This window comes from Coregonus clupeaformis, chromosome 9 (genome assembly GCF_020615455.1).
Source record: "Coregonus clupeaformis isolate EN_2021a chromosome 9, ASM2061545v1, whole genome shotgun sequence".
Classification (NCBI taxonomy): Eukaryota; Metazoa; Chordata; class Actinopteri; order Salmoniformes; family Salmonidae; genus Coregonus; species Coregonus clupeaformis.
The window spans coordinates 51,630,106-51,648,926 of record NC_059200.1 but is presented as its reverse complement, the minus strand read 5'-3'; the positions used below and the strand labels follow the sequence as shown (position 1 = coordinate 51,648,926).

General features: G+C 41.5%; 1 protein-coding gene across 1 annotated transcript; it reads left to right on the top strand.

Moving 5' to 3' along the window:
* The first annotated feature begins 2,176 nt into the window (after positions 1-2,176).
* pfdn1 (prefoldin subunit 1) lies at positions 2,177-13,123 on the top strand. Its single transcript, XM_041886644.2, has 4 exons — positions 2,177-2,271; positions 2,980-3,146; positions 8,003-8,087; positions 12,699-13,123. The coding sequence occupies exons 1-4, from the start codon at positions 2,200-2,202 to the stop codon at positions 12,780-12,782; spliced, it is 408 nt and encodes a 135-aa protein (XP_041742578.1). The 5' UTR covers positions 2,177-2,199; the 3' UTR covers positions 12,783-13,123.
* The last annotated feature ends 5,698 nt before the right edge of the window (positions 13,124-18,821 follow it).

Below are 18,821 nucleotides of genomic sequence, written 5' to 3'. Positions count from 1 at the left end.
GCACTGTCAACTGTCGGCCCTTATATAGACAGGTGTGTGCCTTTCCAAATCATCTCCAATCCATTGAATTTACCACAGGTGGACTCCAATCAAGTTGTAGAAACACCTCAAGGATGATCAATGGGAACAGGATGCACCTGAGGTTAATTTTGAGTCTCATAGCAAAGCGTCTGAATACTTACGTAAATAAGGTATTTTTGTTTCTTATTTTTAATCAATTTGCAAAAATGTCTAAAAACCTGTTTTCACTTTGTCATTATGGGGTATTGTGTGTAGATAGATGAGGATTTTATTTTATTTAATCAATTTTAGAATAAGGCTGTAACGTAACAGAATGTGGAAAAATTATAATTTCTACACAGTTTTGATTTGGTTTTAGTAATTTTGCCATGCGGCAAAATTTTAAAGTATATGGATTTTTTTTTCTTTTCTCAAAATGTTTTTTAATACCCTGTGGACTTTAAGAGACAGCAGAGGGAGCACACCCTCAGCCACATCGATGGGGCCGCAGTGGAGAAGGTGAAAAACGTAAAGTTCCTCGGCGTACACATCACTGACAATCTGAAATGGTCCATCCACACAGACAGTGTGGTGAAGAAGGTGCAACAGCCTTCTTCAACCTCAGCAGGCTGAAGAAATTCGGCTTGGCCCCTAAGACCCTCACAAACTTCTACAGATGCACCATTGAGAGAATCCTGTCGTGCTGTATCACTGCCTGGTACGGCAACTGCACCGTCCACAACCGCAAGGTTCTCCAGAGGATGATGCGGTCTACCCAACGCATCACCGGGGGCACACTGCCTGCCCTCCAGGACATCTACAGCATCCGATGTCACAGGAATGCCAAGAAGATCATTAAGGACCTCAGCCACCAGAGCCACGGCATGTTCACCCCGCTACCATGTAGAATGCGGAAACAGTACAGGTGCACCAAAGCTGGGACCAAGAGACTGAAAAACAGCTTCTATCTCAAGGCCATCAGACTGTTAAATAGTCACCACTAGCCGGCCTCTGCCCAGTACCCTGCCCTGAACTTTAGCCACTGTCGCTAGCCGGCTACCACCCTGCACCTTAGAGACTGTACATAGTCATGGAACACTGGTCACTTGAATAATGTTTACATACTGTTTTACCCACTTCATATGTATATACTGTATTCTAGTCAAGGACTACCCTATTTAACTATTGCTGTACATATACTATTCTATCCTACATAATCTACAGATATACTACATATTCTATCCATATACTGTCCATAATGTCTATACATCCCATCATATACACTACCGTTCAAAAGTTAGGGGTCACTTAGAAATGTCATTTTTTTTCGAAATAAAAGCAATTTTTTTGTCCATTAAAATAACATCAAATTGATCAGAAATACAGTGTAGACATTGTTAATGTTGTAAATGGCTATTGTAGCTGGAAATGGCTGGTTTTTAATGGAATATCTACATAGGCCTACAGAGGCCCATTATCAGCAACCATCAGTCATGTGTTCCAATGGCACGTTGTGTTTGCTGATCCAAGTTTATCATTTTAAAAGTCTAATTGATCATTAGAAATCCCTTTTGCAATTATGTTATTATTATTATAATAAGTTTGCTAATTTCTAAAAACAATTTTTTGCTTCATCATTATGGGGTATTGTGTGTAGATTGATGAGTGGAAAAAACGATTTAATCCATTTTAGAATAAGGCTGTAACGTAACAAAATGTGGAAAAGGTCAAGGGGCCTGAATACTTTCCGAATGCGCTGTATTTATATTCTGGACTCTGACATTAGTCATCCTAATATTTCTATATTAATTAATTCCATACTTTTTAGATTTGCGTTTATTGTTTTGTACACATAGCTATTACTGCACTGTTGGAGCTAGGAACATAATCATTTCGCTACACCCGCAATAACATCTGCTAAATATGTGTATGCGACCAATAACATTTGATTTGATTTGATTCACAGGCTGAGTGCACTACCATCTGTACCATAAAGGTCTTGCCCTCAAGGCAGAGGCCATAGTACTCTCACATACAGATTACATTTATTACAGCTTTGCTGATGCTGACAAACTATGACAGTGTGCCAACCATAAACATTAAACCAAATGTTTTTCATCCATCTGTCAAATAACATTATGCATAATAAAAGTACGTCTCTGGGCCGGCTGTGCAATGCAGGAAGGGAAGGCTACTTTTATGGGCGTGGTTTGCTGTTACGTTCTCGTTGTGTTCAACATGGCGACCCCCATAGATTTAGAGCTGAAGAAGGTAAATCATTTAACCCTCTTTTAATTATTTATATTAAATACAATTGTAGAATAATTTAAGTTAACGGGGACATGATTCAAGTGTTTTCAAAATGATGTATGTGTTATTTATAACAAAGCGTTAAGATGTGATTGAGTCATGCTGCATGGCTTGTGCGCTAAGGTTAGCTAGCTAACGTTAGCTAGCTAGCCAACGTTAGTTTCTGAAATCATGCACTGTCAGTTAGCTAGCTAAGCTCGTGGCAGTTAGGTTAGCTATCTAGCTACAGTGTAGATACTAACTAGATGAAAATGAGATTTGACACAATTAGTCATCACTTTAATTTTCATCAGCCAATATTAGACCTAGCTGGTCAAACAAAACTAATACAAGTAAAAGCACAAGGCTGTTCTAGCTAGCCTGGTCACTAACGCTAACTGTAATGAGCAAAGATGGTTCCTCAGTGATAGGACAATGGGATCATCAATAATTTTGACCAGACCTAGGTTCACTATTTGCAATCATTTCAAATACTTACTGAAGCTATGCTAGTCTTGAGCTTGCCTGTTGCAATAGAACCAATAGAAAAGTGTAAACCCCACCCACCGAGCACTCCAGGCAGCCTAAAGCAATTGTTCAAACGATTTTTAAGACTTCAAATATGTGTTGTATTGGAACTCCGGTATGATTTTGAGGTTTGAAATAATGCTGTCTTATTTGTTCATGCAGGCCTTTGCAGAGCTGCAATCGAAAATGATTGACACACAACAAAAGGCGAAACTGGCAGATCTTCAGATCGACCAGCTCACTCGCATGAAGAAACATGCCAACCTGACACATGCAGAAATAAAAACCCTACCAGACAACACCCGCATGTATGAAGGAGTAGGACGCATGTGAGTAGTATTCTCTGGCTGTTTACTATCAGAATTCACTAAGAGAACACTTCCCATGAAGAAACATAGGTAACACTTTACTGTAGGTGTCCTTATGTATGCATTCATATAGCCTTTATGACAGATATATTACGCACTATAACATTTGTCATAACCTGTCATAAGTAGTTATAAATAGTTATGAGTAATGACATGAAATGGTATTTAAAAAAACTAGTTATAATGGGTGTTGTAGATCAGGGGTTCCCAAATCTTGTTGGTGGAGAGAATTTTGCACGTTTAAAGCGTATTTCCTGCAATTCTACACTGTCATGGGGTGCAAATAATATTTTGCAGTTTTATAACACATTTTCTTGCAATTCTAGGGGGCGAGCCCCACAGTTTGGGAACCACTGTTGTAGATTACTTTTCATCTTGTTGTCATATACTCTGCAGGGGTTCCCAAACCTTTTGAGCCCACGACCCCATTTTGATATCTGAAAATTCTCGCAACCCCGACTAGGGCTGTGGCGGGCCATGAAATTGTCAGCCGGTTATTGTCATGCAAAAGAAAGCCGGCCTCACGGTAAATGACAGTTAATTAACATGAACACGTTTAGCATCTCCAGGCCTCTAATGCACGCCTTTGGAACATCTACATAAAAAAAACTCTTAATAAATCAATTTAATATACACCATCACAATAAATCCATGATTTATTTTAGTCAGGTCTAAAGAAACATTGTGATATGAAGAAAATGTATTTCAGAAGAACAGAATATGAGTTGGCCTACTGTATGTTAGTTATCTGGCTATGCTCAATGCCATAGGCTGTAGGCTTGTTCATTTAGCCGACAAGATATGCTTATAAGTCCCGTGCCATTGTTTTATTTTATATGATTTTATAGTGAGAAGAATATAATTGAACTTAGCTGAATAAAATAGAAAGGATATTTGTCCCATTACGGAGCGAGTGCGCATATGAAGTGAGCGTAAAAGTGATCATTTGAAACATATATGCTAGATTTAGAGTTATTTGGCAACTTTAGTTGTGAATGATACAAACCTTAGAATGTCTTAGAAATCAAAACATACATTACATGACCAAAAGTATGTGGACATCTGCTCTTCGAACATCTCATTCCAAAATCATGGGCAATAATATGGAGTTGGTCCCCCCCCTTTGCTGCTATAACAGCCTCCACTTCTGGGAAGGCTTTCAACTAGATGTTGGAACATTGCTGCGGGGACTTGCTTCCATTCAGCCACAAGAGCATTAGTGAGGTCGGGCACTGATGTTGGGCGATTAGGCCTGGCTCGCAGTCGGTATTCCAATTCACCCCAAAGGTGTTCGATAGCGTTGAGGTCAGGGCTCTGTGCAGACCAGTCAAGTTCTTCTAGACCGATCTGGACAAACCATTTCTCTATGAACCTCGCTTTGTGCACGGGGGCATTGTCATGCTGAAACAGGAAAGGGCCTTCCCCAAACTGTTGCCACAAATTTGGAAGCACAGATTTGTCTAGAATGTCATTGTATGCTGTAGCGTTAAGATTTCCCTTCACTGGAACTAAGGGGCCTAGCCCGAACCATGAAAAACAGTCCCAGACATTTTTCCTCGTCCACCAAATTTTACAGTTGGCGCTATGCATTGGGGTAGGTAGTGTTTTCCTGGCATCTGCCAAAACCCAGATTCGTCCATCGGACTGTCAAATGGTGAAGCTTGATTCATCACTCCAGAGAACGTGTTTCCACTGCTCCAGAGCCCAATGGCGGTGAGCTTTACACCACTCCAGCTGACGCTTGGCATTGCGCATGGTGATCTTAGCCTTCTGTGCGGCTGCTCTGCCATGGAAACCCATTTCATGAAGCTCTCGATGAACAGTTATTGTGCTGACATTGCTTCCAGAGGCAGTTTGGAACTCGGAGTGTTGCAACCGAGGACAGATTATTTTTACATGCCTCAGCACTCAGCGGTCCCGTTCTGTGAGCTTGTGTGGCCTACCACTTCGCGGCTGATCTGTTGTTGCTCCTAGACGTTTCCACTTCACAATAACAGCACTTACAGTTGACGAGGGCAGCTCTAGCAGGACAGAAATCTGACAAACTTACTTGTTGGAAAGGTGGTATCCTTTGACGGTAACACGTTGAAAGTCACTGAGCTCCTCAGTTAGGCTATTCTACTGCCAATGTTTGTCTATGGAGATTGCATGGCCACGTGCTCGATTTTATACACCTGTCAGCAACGGGTGTGGCTGAAATAGCCGAATACACTAATTTGAATTTAAAGGTCATCTCATCCTCTCCACAGATCCCTGCATAAGTCTCACATCACAATGTGAAAACATTAGCCTGGATGTCAGGGGAAACCCACAACACATAGAGCCCTGAAGTCGCTGTGGTAACCGCTTAATGAAATGACCCTCCTCATATCCATGCCCTTGCGACCCATGACATTTCAGATGGTGATGGGGTGTGCAGAGAGGGGTTCTTACTCAGTTACCCATGCCACAAACCCTCATTCACGTTCACTACCTGTGTGTCTGTGGTGACCCTCAATTGGTCTCAATTCCCTCTACTTCATCAATGTCCTTTGTTGAGACTTGTATAGTTAGTGTACTGTCTTATCACTAAACCAGGGAAATGCACATTTGATGGGGATCGGGGTCACAAAAAAAACTGCTTGTGTGTCTGCGTACCCACATCCATACCCCCCTCCCACCTTGTGAGCAAAACATTTTAGTGTCCCCCTCGTGACAGCAAAAAAAAAAAAAAAAACCTTTAAAGTTGATTTTCTGCAATTCTACACATTTTGCCATAGGGTGGAGGCAAATGTTTGCCGTTTTTAATATGATAACTGATGATCAATGGGCCCCACCACGGTCGGTAATTCGACCATGCTTACTACAACTTTACATAGCTGGCCGCTAGACTAACTTACCAATCTAAAACAATTTAGCTGACATGGGCTAATTGAGTGACTGCTGATGCACAACCAAATGTATATTATTCTAACTCTCAACAGTAAGTTGAGACCCCGACTGAGTTTTTATTGGTCCTACAAAAGGGGGGCTGCGGGCATTCAATTGCCCATCCCTGCCCTAAACAATAGCACCTCAGTTCACCATTAGGCAACATGTTCACAACATTTTACTTCTCGTTTCTATTTGTGACCCAATTTATCTGGAATTCAATGTGTGTTGTTATTCCCTTTTGTTAGCATAACAAGGGTTTACGTAATTTTTTTCAAAATGTTTCATTGTTTCATTCGTGTGAAAGGCTTCTCCCCTCGCACCCTAGTCTCGAAAACCCGCCCCTAGGCAACAGCGGAGACTAGGGTCTGGTTTCAATTCCGGACTCTTTTGGCAACTTCGATAAGGGGAAGCAATTTTTTCCGGGGTGGGCCATCACAACAAATCACAAGGCAGAAACCAAAGTTTGCAGGCAAAACCTTTGCAGTGGTTTTAGTGAAGGTAGTTGATGCAAACTAGCCACTTGCAAAATGCACTCATTAAAAATGACCTCTGTGATCTCCATCGTGCTAGCTACTATTTGGTATTTTATTCAAGTGGATAAGGTAGTGACGTGAATTAGTTCCTCTATGCCAGGGGTCTCCAACGTTTTCTAGCATGAGAGCTACTTTTTTTTTTAAATGAACATGTCGCGAGCTACTAATTTTCTCTACCTTTCAAGTAGGCACATTCTTCTCTTCTCCTCTCCCCTGCAACTCTTCCCCGGGTCCTTAGTGTACAAGAGAAATTAGTGCACAATTTTTTCTGTCAATATACCTGGAAATAAATGGTTAATAGCAACTCTAATCGGGGCCCTATAAAATATTTGATTTTTTTCTTCTCCCAAATTATGTTTGATGTTTTTATTTTTCATGGTTTTAGATGTGTTTTGTTTTTCACTCAAAATTACAATTGTTCATAGAGAAAAAACTAAATAGGATATTCTGAGTCGTCCATGTCAATGCTTAACCCTCCCGTTGTCCTAGGGTCAAAATGACCCACCACTGTGTTGAACCAACTTTATTTAATTTTTATATTTTTGGGATCATTTGTGAGAAGGAGGCAGTGATACTTTCTTTAAAGTCTCACTGCCTCCTTCTCACAAATGATCCCCAAAATATAAAAATTAAATAAAGTTGGTTCAACACAGTGGTGGGTCATTTTGACCCTTGGACAACGGGAGGAATCACATTAGAATACCGTTTTTTAGGTCTTGAAGAAAACGAAGATTGCTATTTTTTGGTGTGTAATTCCCCTTTAAATGTGCATCTAGCGAATAGAAATGTGCCGGTCAATGGTTCTGTACGGCTGCTGCTCATTTCATGGCTAAGTTAGCAAATAACAAATAGTCGATACAAATGATATACTTCTGCCAGGTGAGCCTACTTTGCACTTAACATTTAATTGTTGTTTAAAGTATCACATCAACTGGCTACACACGGAGTGATAGACAAACGCATACACCACAGACGGGCAAAATTGCCGGAAATTAATTAGCAGATATTGTGTTATGTTTGGCTTTTTAAGCCAATAGTGGCTAACCAGGGGTGGGATAATATCAATGTTGCGTTGATTAGATAGTAGCTGGCAGCTTGTGGTGTCTGATACTTGTGAGATTTGTTTATAACAGTTTGCGGTGGAAAACATGAAATATTGCATGTACTTTCTGAATTGTTTGGCGAGCTACTCGTATGTGGGCTGAGAACTACTGGTAGCTTGCGATCGACCTGTTGGAGACCCCTGCTCTATGCTAAAAGAGACCGTCATTGAAACAAACCAGACCCTAGTCTTTGCTGTTGCCTAGGGTTGTGTTTTCGAGACTACTCGCACTCTGACTTCATGCTCTTCTCTCTCTCGCTCTCTCTCAGGTTCATCTTGCAGTCTAAAGAAGATATCAACACACAGCTGACTTACAAACAGAAGACAGCAGATGAGAAAATTAAGGAGCTTGAGGTATGCAGTAATATTGACACAGATAGGCCTATGTGTGCACACAGATCCATACACTTTTGAATATTTAAAAGGTTCAAGCCTTTATCTCTCCCACTTTGCTTAATGGTCTTGTAGTGTTGGGATCAATTCACTTTTAAATTCACTCAATTAAGGAAGTGAATTGAAATGCAACTCATGAATTGCAGTTTTCAATTAGGATTTTAAAATACACAAGTTGAATTTCCAGTCACTTTCTGAATTGACCCAAACCCTACTGTAGATGTTGTAGTCAATGCACGGTGTGTCCTAAAACCAGTTCTTGCATTATTTCCATTTGTGGAAAGCCGCTCTTTAAAAAAAATCAGAGACGGATGTTTGTTTTCTCTCTGCGGTCTCCAATATACCCTGTAGCATTTTCTGTACCATGTATGCCATTCATATTTGAGACCAGTCTAATTCAAATGAATCATGGCTTAAGGGCATTTTTATATCGGGTTGTAACAGATATCTGAAAAAACAGACTTCTCATGTTTGCCAAATACAAATGGTGCAAATAATATATAATTAACTTCTAAAATATACACGTGTTCTTCCCTTATGAAGTCTGTGGCTGTGTGAACGGCCCTGTGTCTATTTTAAGCAACTTGACAGTGACACTGGGTTATCAGGCCATGAAGGAAGAGACTGAGAAAAGCACCTCTCTATCGCAGCATGCATGGAATTCTCTCCCCTAAGTGTGTAGATATACAAAGTGACACCGAGACTTAAACACTCCCACAACTTCTCTGTAGCATCTTTAAGTGGAACTCCAAGAGCTGATCCTTACTCATGTTTTAGCAGACACAAATAGCTTTTCCTGGGTATTGAGTTGGGGTTTCATTCCAATTTCTCTATTTCTGAAGTACATAGAAATGCACTCCTTATTAGACGTTTAATGACCAATTCAACTAACATGGAATTTATTACCCTAACAACTAGTGTCAAAGACCTTGATTGAACCTGTGGTGTGAGATGTATGATGTTAGGGTGTCAGAATGACTTTCCAGCCTGGCCTGTCAAGAACATGGCCTGTGGGGACAAAACTCCCATACACCACCCTGTACCATAGGAAATATTGGTCACAAAGAATGGCGTCCGCTGGAACTTTTTTAAACAAATGCTTCTCACTGGGGTCCTTTGTCTGCAATCGACCAGAAGAGCAGTTCCTAGTTTCCTCCTTGTGGAAACAAGCATTGGGTTCAGTGGGATTTCCCTTTGTTATATCAATCAGCAGTTGGTTTGGTGCCACTTGTTGTTGGATCAATAGGCACCTTTCCACTCTTCAATGTAACATAAGTGCAAAGTTGAATATAACTGTATATTTCAGGGAAGGGATGTTGTGTCATGTGCTCCATTGGACCTTGTGTATCAAAGGACAAGGAATGATCATACAAGGGAGCTACTGTGGTTGTGTTCTACGCAAACAAAGGGAAGTGTAACTTCTGTGGACACCTGGGAGGTCCTGCTCGAAACAGTTGAGCCTGTCTTACTCCACACAGACCTCCTATGCCCCAGAACAGGAGCAGGATGACACAGGGACATGTCTGGGTATAAAAATATATATATTGCACTGATTTATAACTGTGGTTTTGGGCTCATCTGTGTTGATACAGTGCATTCCTAAAGTATTCAGACCCCTTCCTTTTTTCCACATTTTGCTATGTTACATCCTTATTCTAAAATTGATTAAATAAATAAAAAATCTCAATCTACACACAATACCCCATAATGACAAAGCGAAAACAGTTTTTTAGATATTTTAGCAAATGTATTACAAATAAACAACAGATACCGTATTTACATAAGTATTCAGACCCTTTGCTATGAGACTCGAAATTGAGCTCTGGTGCATCCAGTTTCCATTGATCATCCTTGAAATGTTTCAACAACTTGATTGGGGTCCACCTGTGGTAAATTCAATTGATTGGACATGATTTGGAAAGGCACACACCTGTCTATATAAGGTCCCACAGTTGACAGTGCATGTCAGAGCAAAAACCAAGCCATGAGATCGAAGGAATTGTCCGTAGAGCTCCGATACAGGATTGTGTTGAGGCACAGATCTGGGGAAGGGTACCCAACAAATTATGCAGATTGTTTTCTACACACAATCCCCCATAACGCTTGGCATTCAGGCCAAAGAGTTCAATCTTGTTTCTCATATTCTGAGATTCTTTAGGTGCCTTTTGTCAAACTCCAAGCGGGCTGTCATGTGCCTTTTACTGAGAAGTGGCTTCCCTCTGGCCACTCTACCATAAATGCCTGTGCTGCAGAGATGGTTGTCCTTCTGGAAAGTTCTCCCATCTCCACAGAGGAACTCTGGAGCTCTGTCAGAGTGACCATCGGGTTCTTGGTCACTTCCCTGACCAAGGCTCTTCTCCCCTGATTGCTCAGTTTTGCCAGGCAGCCAGCTCTAGTAAGAGTCTTGGTGGTCCCAAACTTATTCCACTGTCTTCTTGGGGACCTTCAATGCTGCAGAAATGTTTTGGTATGCTTCCCCAGATCTGTGCTTCGACACAATCCTGTCTCGGAGCTCTACGGACAACTCCTTCGACCTCATGGCTTGGTTTATGCTCTGACCTTATATAGACAGGTGTGTGCCTTTCCAAATCATGTCCAATCAATTTGAATTTACCACAGGTGGACTCCAATGAAATTGTAGAAACATCTCAAGGATGATCAATGGAAACAGGATGCACCTGAGCTCAATTCTGAGTCTCATACAAAATTATGTGGACACCCCTTTAAATGAGTGGATTCAGCTATTTCAGCCACACCCTTTGCTGACAAGTGTATAAAATCAAGCACACAGCCATGCAATCTTCATAGACAAACATTGGCAGTAGAATAGCCTTACTGAAGAGCTCAGTGACATTCAACGTGACACTGTCATAGGATGCCACCTTTCCAATAAGTCAGTTCGTCAAATTTCTGCCCTGCTAGAGCTGCCCTGGTCAACTGTAAGTGCTGTTATTGTGAAGTGGAAACGTCTAGGAGCAACAACGGCTCAGCCGCGAAGTGGTAGGCCACAAATGGCCACAGAACGGCACCGCCGAGTGCTGAAGCGCTTAGCAAGTAAAAATTGTTTGTCCTCTGTTGCAACACTCACTACAGAGTTCCAAACTGCCTCTGGAAGCAATGTCAGCACAAGAACTGTTCGGCGGGAGCTTCATGAAATGGGTTTCCTTGGCCGAGCAGCCGCACACAAGTCTAAGATTACCATTCGCAATGCCAAGCGTCGGCTGGAGTGGTGTAAAGCTCTCTGCCATTGGACTCTGGAGCAGGGGAAACATTCTCTGGAGAGATGAATCACGCTTCACCATCTGGCAGTCCGATGGACAAATCTGGGTTTGGCGGATGCCAGGAGAACGCTACCTGCCCCAATGCATAGTGCCAACTGTAAAGTTTGGTGGAGGAGGAATAATGGTCTGGGTTCAGGCACCTTAGTTCCAGTGAAGGGAAATCTTAATGCTACTGCATACAATTACATTCTAGATGATTCTGTGCTTCCGACTTTGTAGCAACTGTTTGGGGAAGGCCCTTTCCTGTTTCAGCATGACAATGCCCCCGTGCACAAAGTGAGGTCCATACAGAAATGATTTGTCAAGGTCTGTGTGGAAGAACTTGACTGGCCTGCACAGAGCCCTGACCTCAACCCCATCGAACACCTTTGGGATGAATTGGAACTCCCGACTGCGAGCCAGGCCTAATCGCCCAACATCTGTGCCCGACCTCACTAATGCTCTTGTGGCTGAATGTTCCAACATCTAGTGGAACGCCTTCCAAGAAGAGTGGAGGCTGTTATCGCAGCAAAGGGTGGACCAACTCCACATTATTACTCATGATTTTAGAATGAGATGTTCGACGAGCAGGTGTCCATATACTTTTGGTCATGTAGTGTACATCCCCCTATATGCTGATATAGGCCCATATGTTTCTGTGGAGCATGGCTGACTAGGTAGTAGTAGTAGCACTCTTTATTATCAATTGACTGGCTTTAGGCCTATAAGTTCATATAAACATAAATGATGTGCCCAGTCTAGAGCGTTGCTGTGTCAGTGACCATGTATTGAATTAATCCTAAACTATCAGTGAATGATGCTGTAAGTCCCTTTATGGCAGTGAGGCTGCCTGAGGGCGTGGGTTTATCTTGGCTGGCTGGTAGACTCTACGGCCGACTGGCTCTATCACTGGGTGTTTCACAACCACACTCTCTGACATTCTCTGACTCGCTCACCAGTTGTCCACACACCACTTAGATCTTAATGTAGAGTCACTTTTCATAGAAACTAGCTCCAGGAGTGGATATTTGGGTAGTTCTTTGTACAGAATGGGTAGTTCTTTGTACAGAAAGGTTTAAATGGTATTCCCCTCGATTTCACTTCAATTTCAGGAAATCCTATTTAGGATGTGTCTCTGTATGTAGGTCTCTTTGTGTGGGCATGTTCATGTACATGTATCCATTTCTGGTGTTCCCCAGTATTGTGAAGAGATCTGCCATCATCTCCAGAAATGAAAAAGGGAAATGATCCCTCTGAGGTCATGATGGGTAATTGAGTGGTTGACTTAATCTGTCCTCTGTCCTCTCCACAGCAAAGGAAGACATACCTGGAGCGCACCGTGAAGGATGCTGAGGACAACATTAGAGAAATGCTCATGTCTAGGAGGGCCCAGTGAGATATAAACACCAATACAAACTCATTGACAAATGCACACCTTCGCTAATTTGTGAATTCCCTCTGAAATTATGTTTATAACCGGCTACAAGAACACTTAAAAACTGACCAAGCAGGTGCTATTGTCCAAATGGAGTCTGTAGAGTTTTTCTGGCTTCTGTAACATCTGCCCTGTTACTTAAGATATACAATCTGAAGGGACTGTATCTTCACATTACCTTAGGCAAGTTAAATCATCCGCTTGTAAAGTGTCTTGCAATGTCATTTTAACTTCTCAGCTGTTTTTGTTTGTTACTGCTGCAGTTTGTTGATATGATAATAAAAATGGGTATTGTAACGAGAGGATTGTGCCATGTGTTTATTGTACTTCTTGGCTGCTGGTGTGACTGTTTAATCTAATCAGTCAAGGGTAGACTTGTTTGGTTCCTGTGTGCGTGTGTGTGTGTGTGTGTGTGTGTGTGTGTGTGTGTGTCCGCGTGCACGTTCGTTTGTTTGTTTGTTCCTTCCCATATGTCACTGGTTTCCTGTCAGGAGGTTTTGGGTTCCCTGATATCCTGTCTGCTCTCTCCATCTCTCTCTCTCTCCTTGAATTGTCCTCTTGCCCTCCTCTCCCCTCCCCCTCTCTCTGACATCACCACCCCACTCTGTATCACTCACTGATTGTGTGTCCGTCTGTCTGTAGGCGATGTCCTACTAAGGGTCATGACCTCCGTATTGGCAAGGTCTGCTCCAGATTTACCCTTTGACTTCCTCCAGACAGTCCTTCCTGTGTCAAGCCAGTCTAGTGGGTCCGTACACTTGTATGAGCAACGTGTGCATGTGTGTCTCTGTTTGTGAAGGTGTGTGTGATGCACAAGGCCGGGTGTGTCTTCTTGAGTAAAATCATGATTTTTAGAGGATGAAATGCATAGCTGTGTCTCTGGATTGTACATTCCAATCAAGATCAAGGGATACTTTACCTTTTCGATAAGACGCAGCAAGGCAATGGATACAGCAATGTGCGGTATGATTAAGCCCTTACTCTATTATAGAATATGAAGTCATGCCTTGGTGTCTCGACCTCTTGTGGTTGGTATGAGTCATGAGAGTTTGTGTAGTAAAAATAAATAAAAGTCCATTCATTTGTTGCCAGGTGGTTATTTTCCAGAATGTCTGTTTTTTGAACCCCCCCCACCCCCCTTCACCCACATACTGGAAGGAGTTAAGCATTCTGGATTTTATACATCAGTCTTCCTTATAAGATCTCATTATCAGTGGTGGAAAAAGTACCCAATTGTCATAATTGAGTAAAAGTAAAGATTGGTGGTCCTCTGTAGCTCAGCTGGTAGAGCATGGCGCTTGTAACGCCAGGGTAGTGGGTTTGATCCCCAGGACCACCCATATGTAAAAATGTATGCACACATGACTGTAAGTCGCTTTGGATAAAAGCATCTGCTAAATGGCATATTATATTATTATATTATATTCCATATTAATTACTCAAGTGAAAGTCACCCAGTAAAATACTACTTGAGTAAAAGTCAAAGTATTTGGTTTTAAATGTACTTAAGTATCAAAAGTAAATGTAATTGCAAAAATATACTTAAGTATTAAAAGTATAAATCATTTCAAATTGCTTATGTTAAGCAAACCAGACGGTACAATTATCTGTTTTTTTAATGTATGGATAGCAAGGGTCACACTACAACATGCAGACATAATTTACAAGCGAAGCATTTATGTTTAGTGAGTGCCGGATCAGAGGCAGTAGGGATGACCAGGGATGTTCTCTTGATAAGTGCGTGAATTGGACCATTTTCCTGTCCTGCTAAGCATTCAAAATGTAACAAGTACTTTTCGGTGTCAGGGAAAATGTATGGAGTAAAAAGTACATAATATTCTTTAGGAATGTAGTGAAATAAAAGTTGTCAAAAATATAAATAGTAAAGTACAGATACCCTAAAAAATGACTTAAGTAGTACTTTCAAGTATTTTACATCACTGCTCATTATTACATCAAATGAGACTATGGCAGTCTACTTGTATGTAGTCCATGCGGTCATTTAATTTTTTTCTTAACACCTTTGTGTAAACAGTTATAACATCAATGACAGCAACACTCAAGGACAAAGCCTAGATCAGGGGTACTCCAATACTATTTGAGAATGTCCGGTCACACAAATTTTTTTAGGTTGCAAAGGTCCAAATGGATATTGTAATTTTTCACCATAGTAACAAACCCTCACCGTTCACCCCATGCGACCCCAAACTTTTGTTGGCGGAGAGAACATTTTGTAGTTTTAAAGCTCATTTTCTGCAATTCTACACATTTTGCCCTGTCTTTTGTGTGTTCATGATACCTGAGGGACTCAAAATCAATGGGGTCCCCCTGGGTGTCGAGGCCATAGACAGTAAAAAAAAAAAAACAGGTAGAGGGCCCTGGGCATGTAATCTGGCCATGATAACTACAAGATTTAGATAGCTGGTTATTTACCTACCTAGCTAACATGGGCTAGTTGATCAACTGGACATTTCTGACAGGTCTGTCAGTGAATGAAATGACAAGAGGAAAACTGCCCATGCGCTACCAAATTTCTAAATTGCACGTTGCGCATTCCACTATTACAATTCTCAACAGCAGTATGTTAAAAGCCAGATTTTTTACGTAACATACAGTACCAATCAAAAGTTTGGACACACCTACTCATTCAAGGGTTTTTCTTTATTTGGACTATTTTCTACATTGTAGAATAATAGTGAAGACATCAAAACTATGAAATAACACACATGGAATCATGTAGTAACCAAAAAAGTGTTAAACACATCTAAATATACAGTTGAAGTCGGAAGTTTACATACTCCTTAGCCAAATACATTTAAACTCAGTTTTTCACAATTCGTGACATTTAATCCTAGTAAGAATTCCCTGTCTTAGGTCAGTTAGGATCACCACTTTATTTTAAGAATGTGAAATGTCAGAATAATAGTAGAGAGAATGATTTATTTAAGCTTTTATTTATTTTATCACATTCCCAGTGGGTGAGAAGTTTACATACACTCAATTAGTATTTGGTAGCATTGCCTTTAAATTGTTTAACTTGGGTCAAACATTTTAGGTAGCCTTCCACAAGCTTCCCACAATAAGTTGGGTGAATTTTGGCCCATTCCTCCTGACAGAGCTTGTGTAACTGAGTCAGGTCTGTAGGCCTCCTTGCTCACACACGCTTTTTCAGTTCTGCCCACAAATGTTCTATAGGATTGAGGTCATGGCTTTGTGATGGCCACTCCAATACCTTGACTCTTCGGCTTGCAAGCTACCCCCTTTTTCCTCCAAACATAACGATGGTCATTATGGCCAAACAGTTCTATTTCTGTTTCATCAGACCAAGAAGTACGATCTTTGTCCCCATGTGCAGTTGCAAACCGTAGTCTGGCTTTTTTATGGCGGTTTTGGAGCAGTGGCTTCTTCCTTGCTGAGCGCCCTTTCAGGTTATGTCGATATAGGACTTGTTTTACTGTGGATATAGATACTTTTGTACCTGTTTCCTCCAGCATCTTCACAAGGTCCTTTGCCATTGTTCTGGGATTGATTAGCACTTTTCGCACCAAAGTATGTTCATCTCTAGGAGACAGAACGCGTCTCCTTCCTGAGCGGTATGACGGCTGCATGGTCCCATGGTGTTTATACTTGCGTACTATTGTTTGTACAGATGAACGTGGTACCTTCAGGCGTTTGGTAATTGCTCCCAAGGATGAACCAGACTTGTGGAGGTCTACAATTTTTTTTCTGAGGTCTTGGCTGATTTCTTTTGATTTTCCCATGATGTCAAGCAAGTTTGAAGGTAGGCCTCGAAATACATCCACAGGTACACCTCCAATTGACTCAAATGATGTCAATTAGCCTATCAGAAGCTTCTAAAGCCATGACATCATTTTCTGGAATTTTCCAAGCTGTTTAAAGGCACAGTCAACTTAGTGTATGTAAACTTCTGACCCACTGGAATTGTGATACAGTGAATTATAAGTGAAATAATCTGTCTGTAAACAATTGTTAGAAGAATTACTTGTGTCATGCACAAAGTAGATGTCCTAACCGACTTGCCAAAACTATAGTGTGTTAACAAGACATTTGTGGAGTGGTTGAAAAACAAGTTTTAATGACTCCAACCTAAGTGTATGTAAACTTCCGACTTCAACTGTATTTTATGTTTGAGATTCTTCAAATAGCCACCCTTTGCCTTGATGACAGCTTTGCACACTCTTGGCATTCTCTCAACCAGCTTCACCTGGAATGCTTTTCCAACAGTCTTGAAGGAGTTCCAACATATGCTGAGCACTTGTTGGCTGCTTTTCCTTCAGTCTGCCGTCCGACTCATCTCAAACCATCTCAACTGGGTTGATGTCGGGGGATTGTGGAGGCCAGGTTATCTGATGCAGCACTCCATCACTCTGCTTCTTGGTAAAATAGTCCTTACACAGCCTGGAGCTGTGTTGGGTCATTGTCCTGTTGAAAAAAAAATTATAGTCCCATTAAGCCCAAACCAGATGGGATGTCGTATCGCTGCAGAATGCTGTGGTAGCCATGCTGGTTAAGTGTGCCTTGAATTCTAAATAAATCACTGACAGTGTCACCAGCAAAGCACCCCCACACCATCACACCTCCTCCTCCATGCTTTACGGTGGGAACTACACATGCAGAGTTCATTCGTTCACCCACACCGCGTCTCACAAAGACTTGTGTTTCTTGGCACAAGCAAGTCTTTTCTTATTGGTGTCCTTTAGTAGTGGTTTCTTTGCAGCAATCCGACCATGAAGGCCTGATTCACACAGTCCCATCTGAACAGTTGATGTTGAGATGTGTCTGTTACTTGAACTCTGTGAAGCATTTATTTGGGCGGCAATTTCTGAGGCTGATAACTCGAATTAACTTATCCTCAGCAGCAGAGGTAACTCTGGGTCTTCCATTCCTGTGGCGGTCCTCATGAGAGTCAGTTTCATCATAGCGCTTGATGGTTTTTGCGACTGCACTTGAAGAAACTTTCAAAGTTCTTGACATTTTCTGTATTGACTGACCTTCATGTCTTAAAGTAATGATGGACTTTCTCTTTGGTCATTTCTCTTTGCTTATTTGAGCTGTTCTTGCCATAATATGGAGTTGGTCTTTTACTAAATAGGGCTATCTCCTGTATACCTCCCCTACCTTGTCACAACACAACTGTTTGGCTCACACATATTAAGAAGGCAGACCTGTTAATTGAAATTCATTCCAGGTGAGTACCTCATGAAGCTGGTTGAGAGAATGCCAAGAGTGTGCCAAGCTGTCATCAAGGCAAAGGGTGACTATTTGAAGAATCTCAAATATATAATATATTTAGATTTGTTTAACACTTTTTTGGGTACTACATGATTCCATATGTGTTATTTTATAGTTTTGATGTCTTCACTATTATTCTACAATGTAAAAAATAGAAAAAATAAAGAAAAACCCTTGAATGAGTAGGTGTGTCCAAACTTTTGACTGGTAGTGTATATTCATTTATTGACTTTAGTTGGGACCCGCAGTCCATATTGACCCTGTTCTGGGTCCAGATCCGGACCACTGTCCGCCTATTTAATATGGCTGGCCTAGATGCCACAACCTCTTCTGATAAAATTAAATGCACAATTGGTCACATATCTCCTCGCTCATCAACTCATCCTTGTCCGCTGGCTATGTCCCTTCCATCTTCAAGAAAGCGAGAGTTGCACCCCTCCTCAAAAAACCTACACTTGATCCCTCTGATGTCAACAATTACAGACCAGTATCCCTTCTTTCTTTTCTCTCCAAAACTCTTGAGCGTGTCGTCTAAGGCCAACTCTCCTGCTATCTCTCTCAGAATGACCTTCTTGATCCAAACCAGTCAGGTTTCAAGACTAGTCATTCAACTGAGACTGCTCTTCTCTGTGTCACGGAGGCTCTCCGCACTGCTAAAGCTAACTCTTTCTCCTCTGCTCTCATCCTTCTAGACCTATCTGCTGCCTTTGATACTGTGAACCATCAGATCCTCCTCTCCACCCTCTC

Bases quoted from the DNA above. Each gene is read 5' to 3' on its own strand.
- pfdn1 (XM_041886644.2), top strand. From the start codon at position 2,200: ATGGGCGTGGTTTGCTGTTACGTTCTCGTTGTGTTCAACATGGCGACC. The intron at 3,147-8,002 runs GTGAGTAGTATT...GCTCTCTCTCAG, and splicing joins TATGAAGGAGTAGGACGCAT to GTTCATCTTGCAGTCTAAAG. The intron at 8,088-12,698 runs GTATGCAGTAAT...TCCTCTCCACAG, and splicing joins AGAAAATTAAGGAGCTTGAG to CAAAGGAAGACATACCTGGA.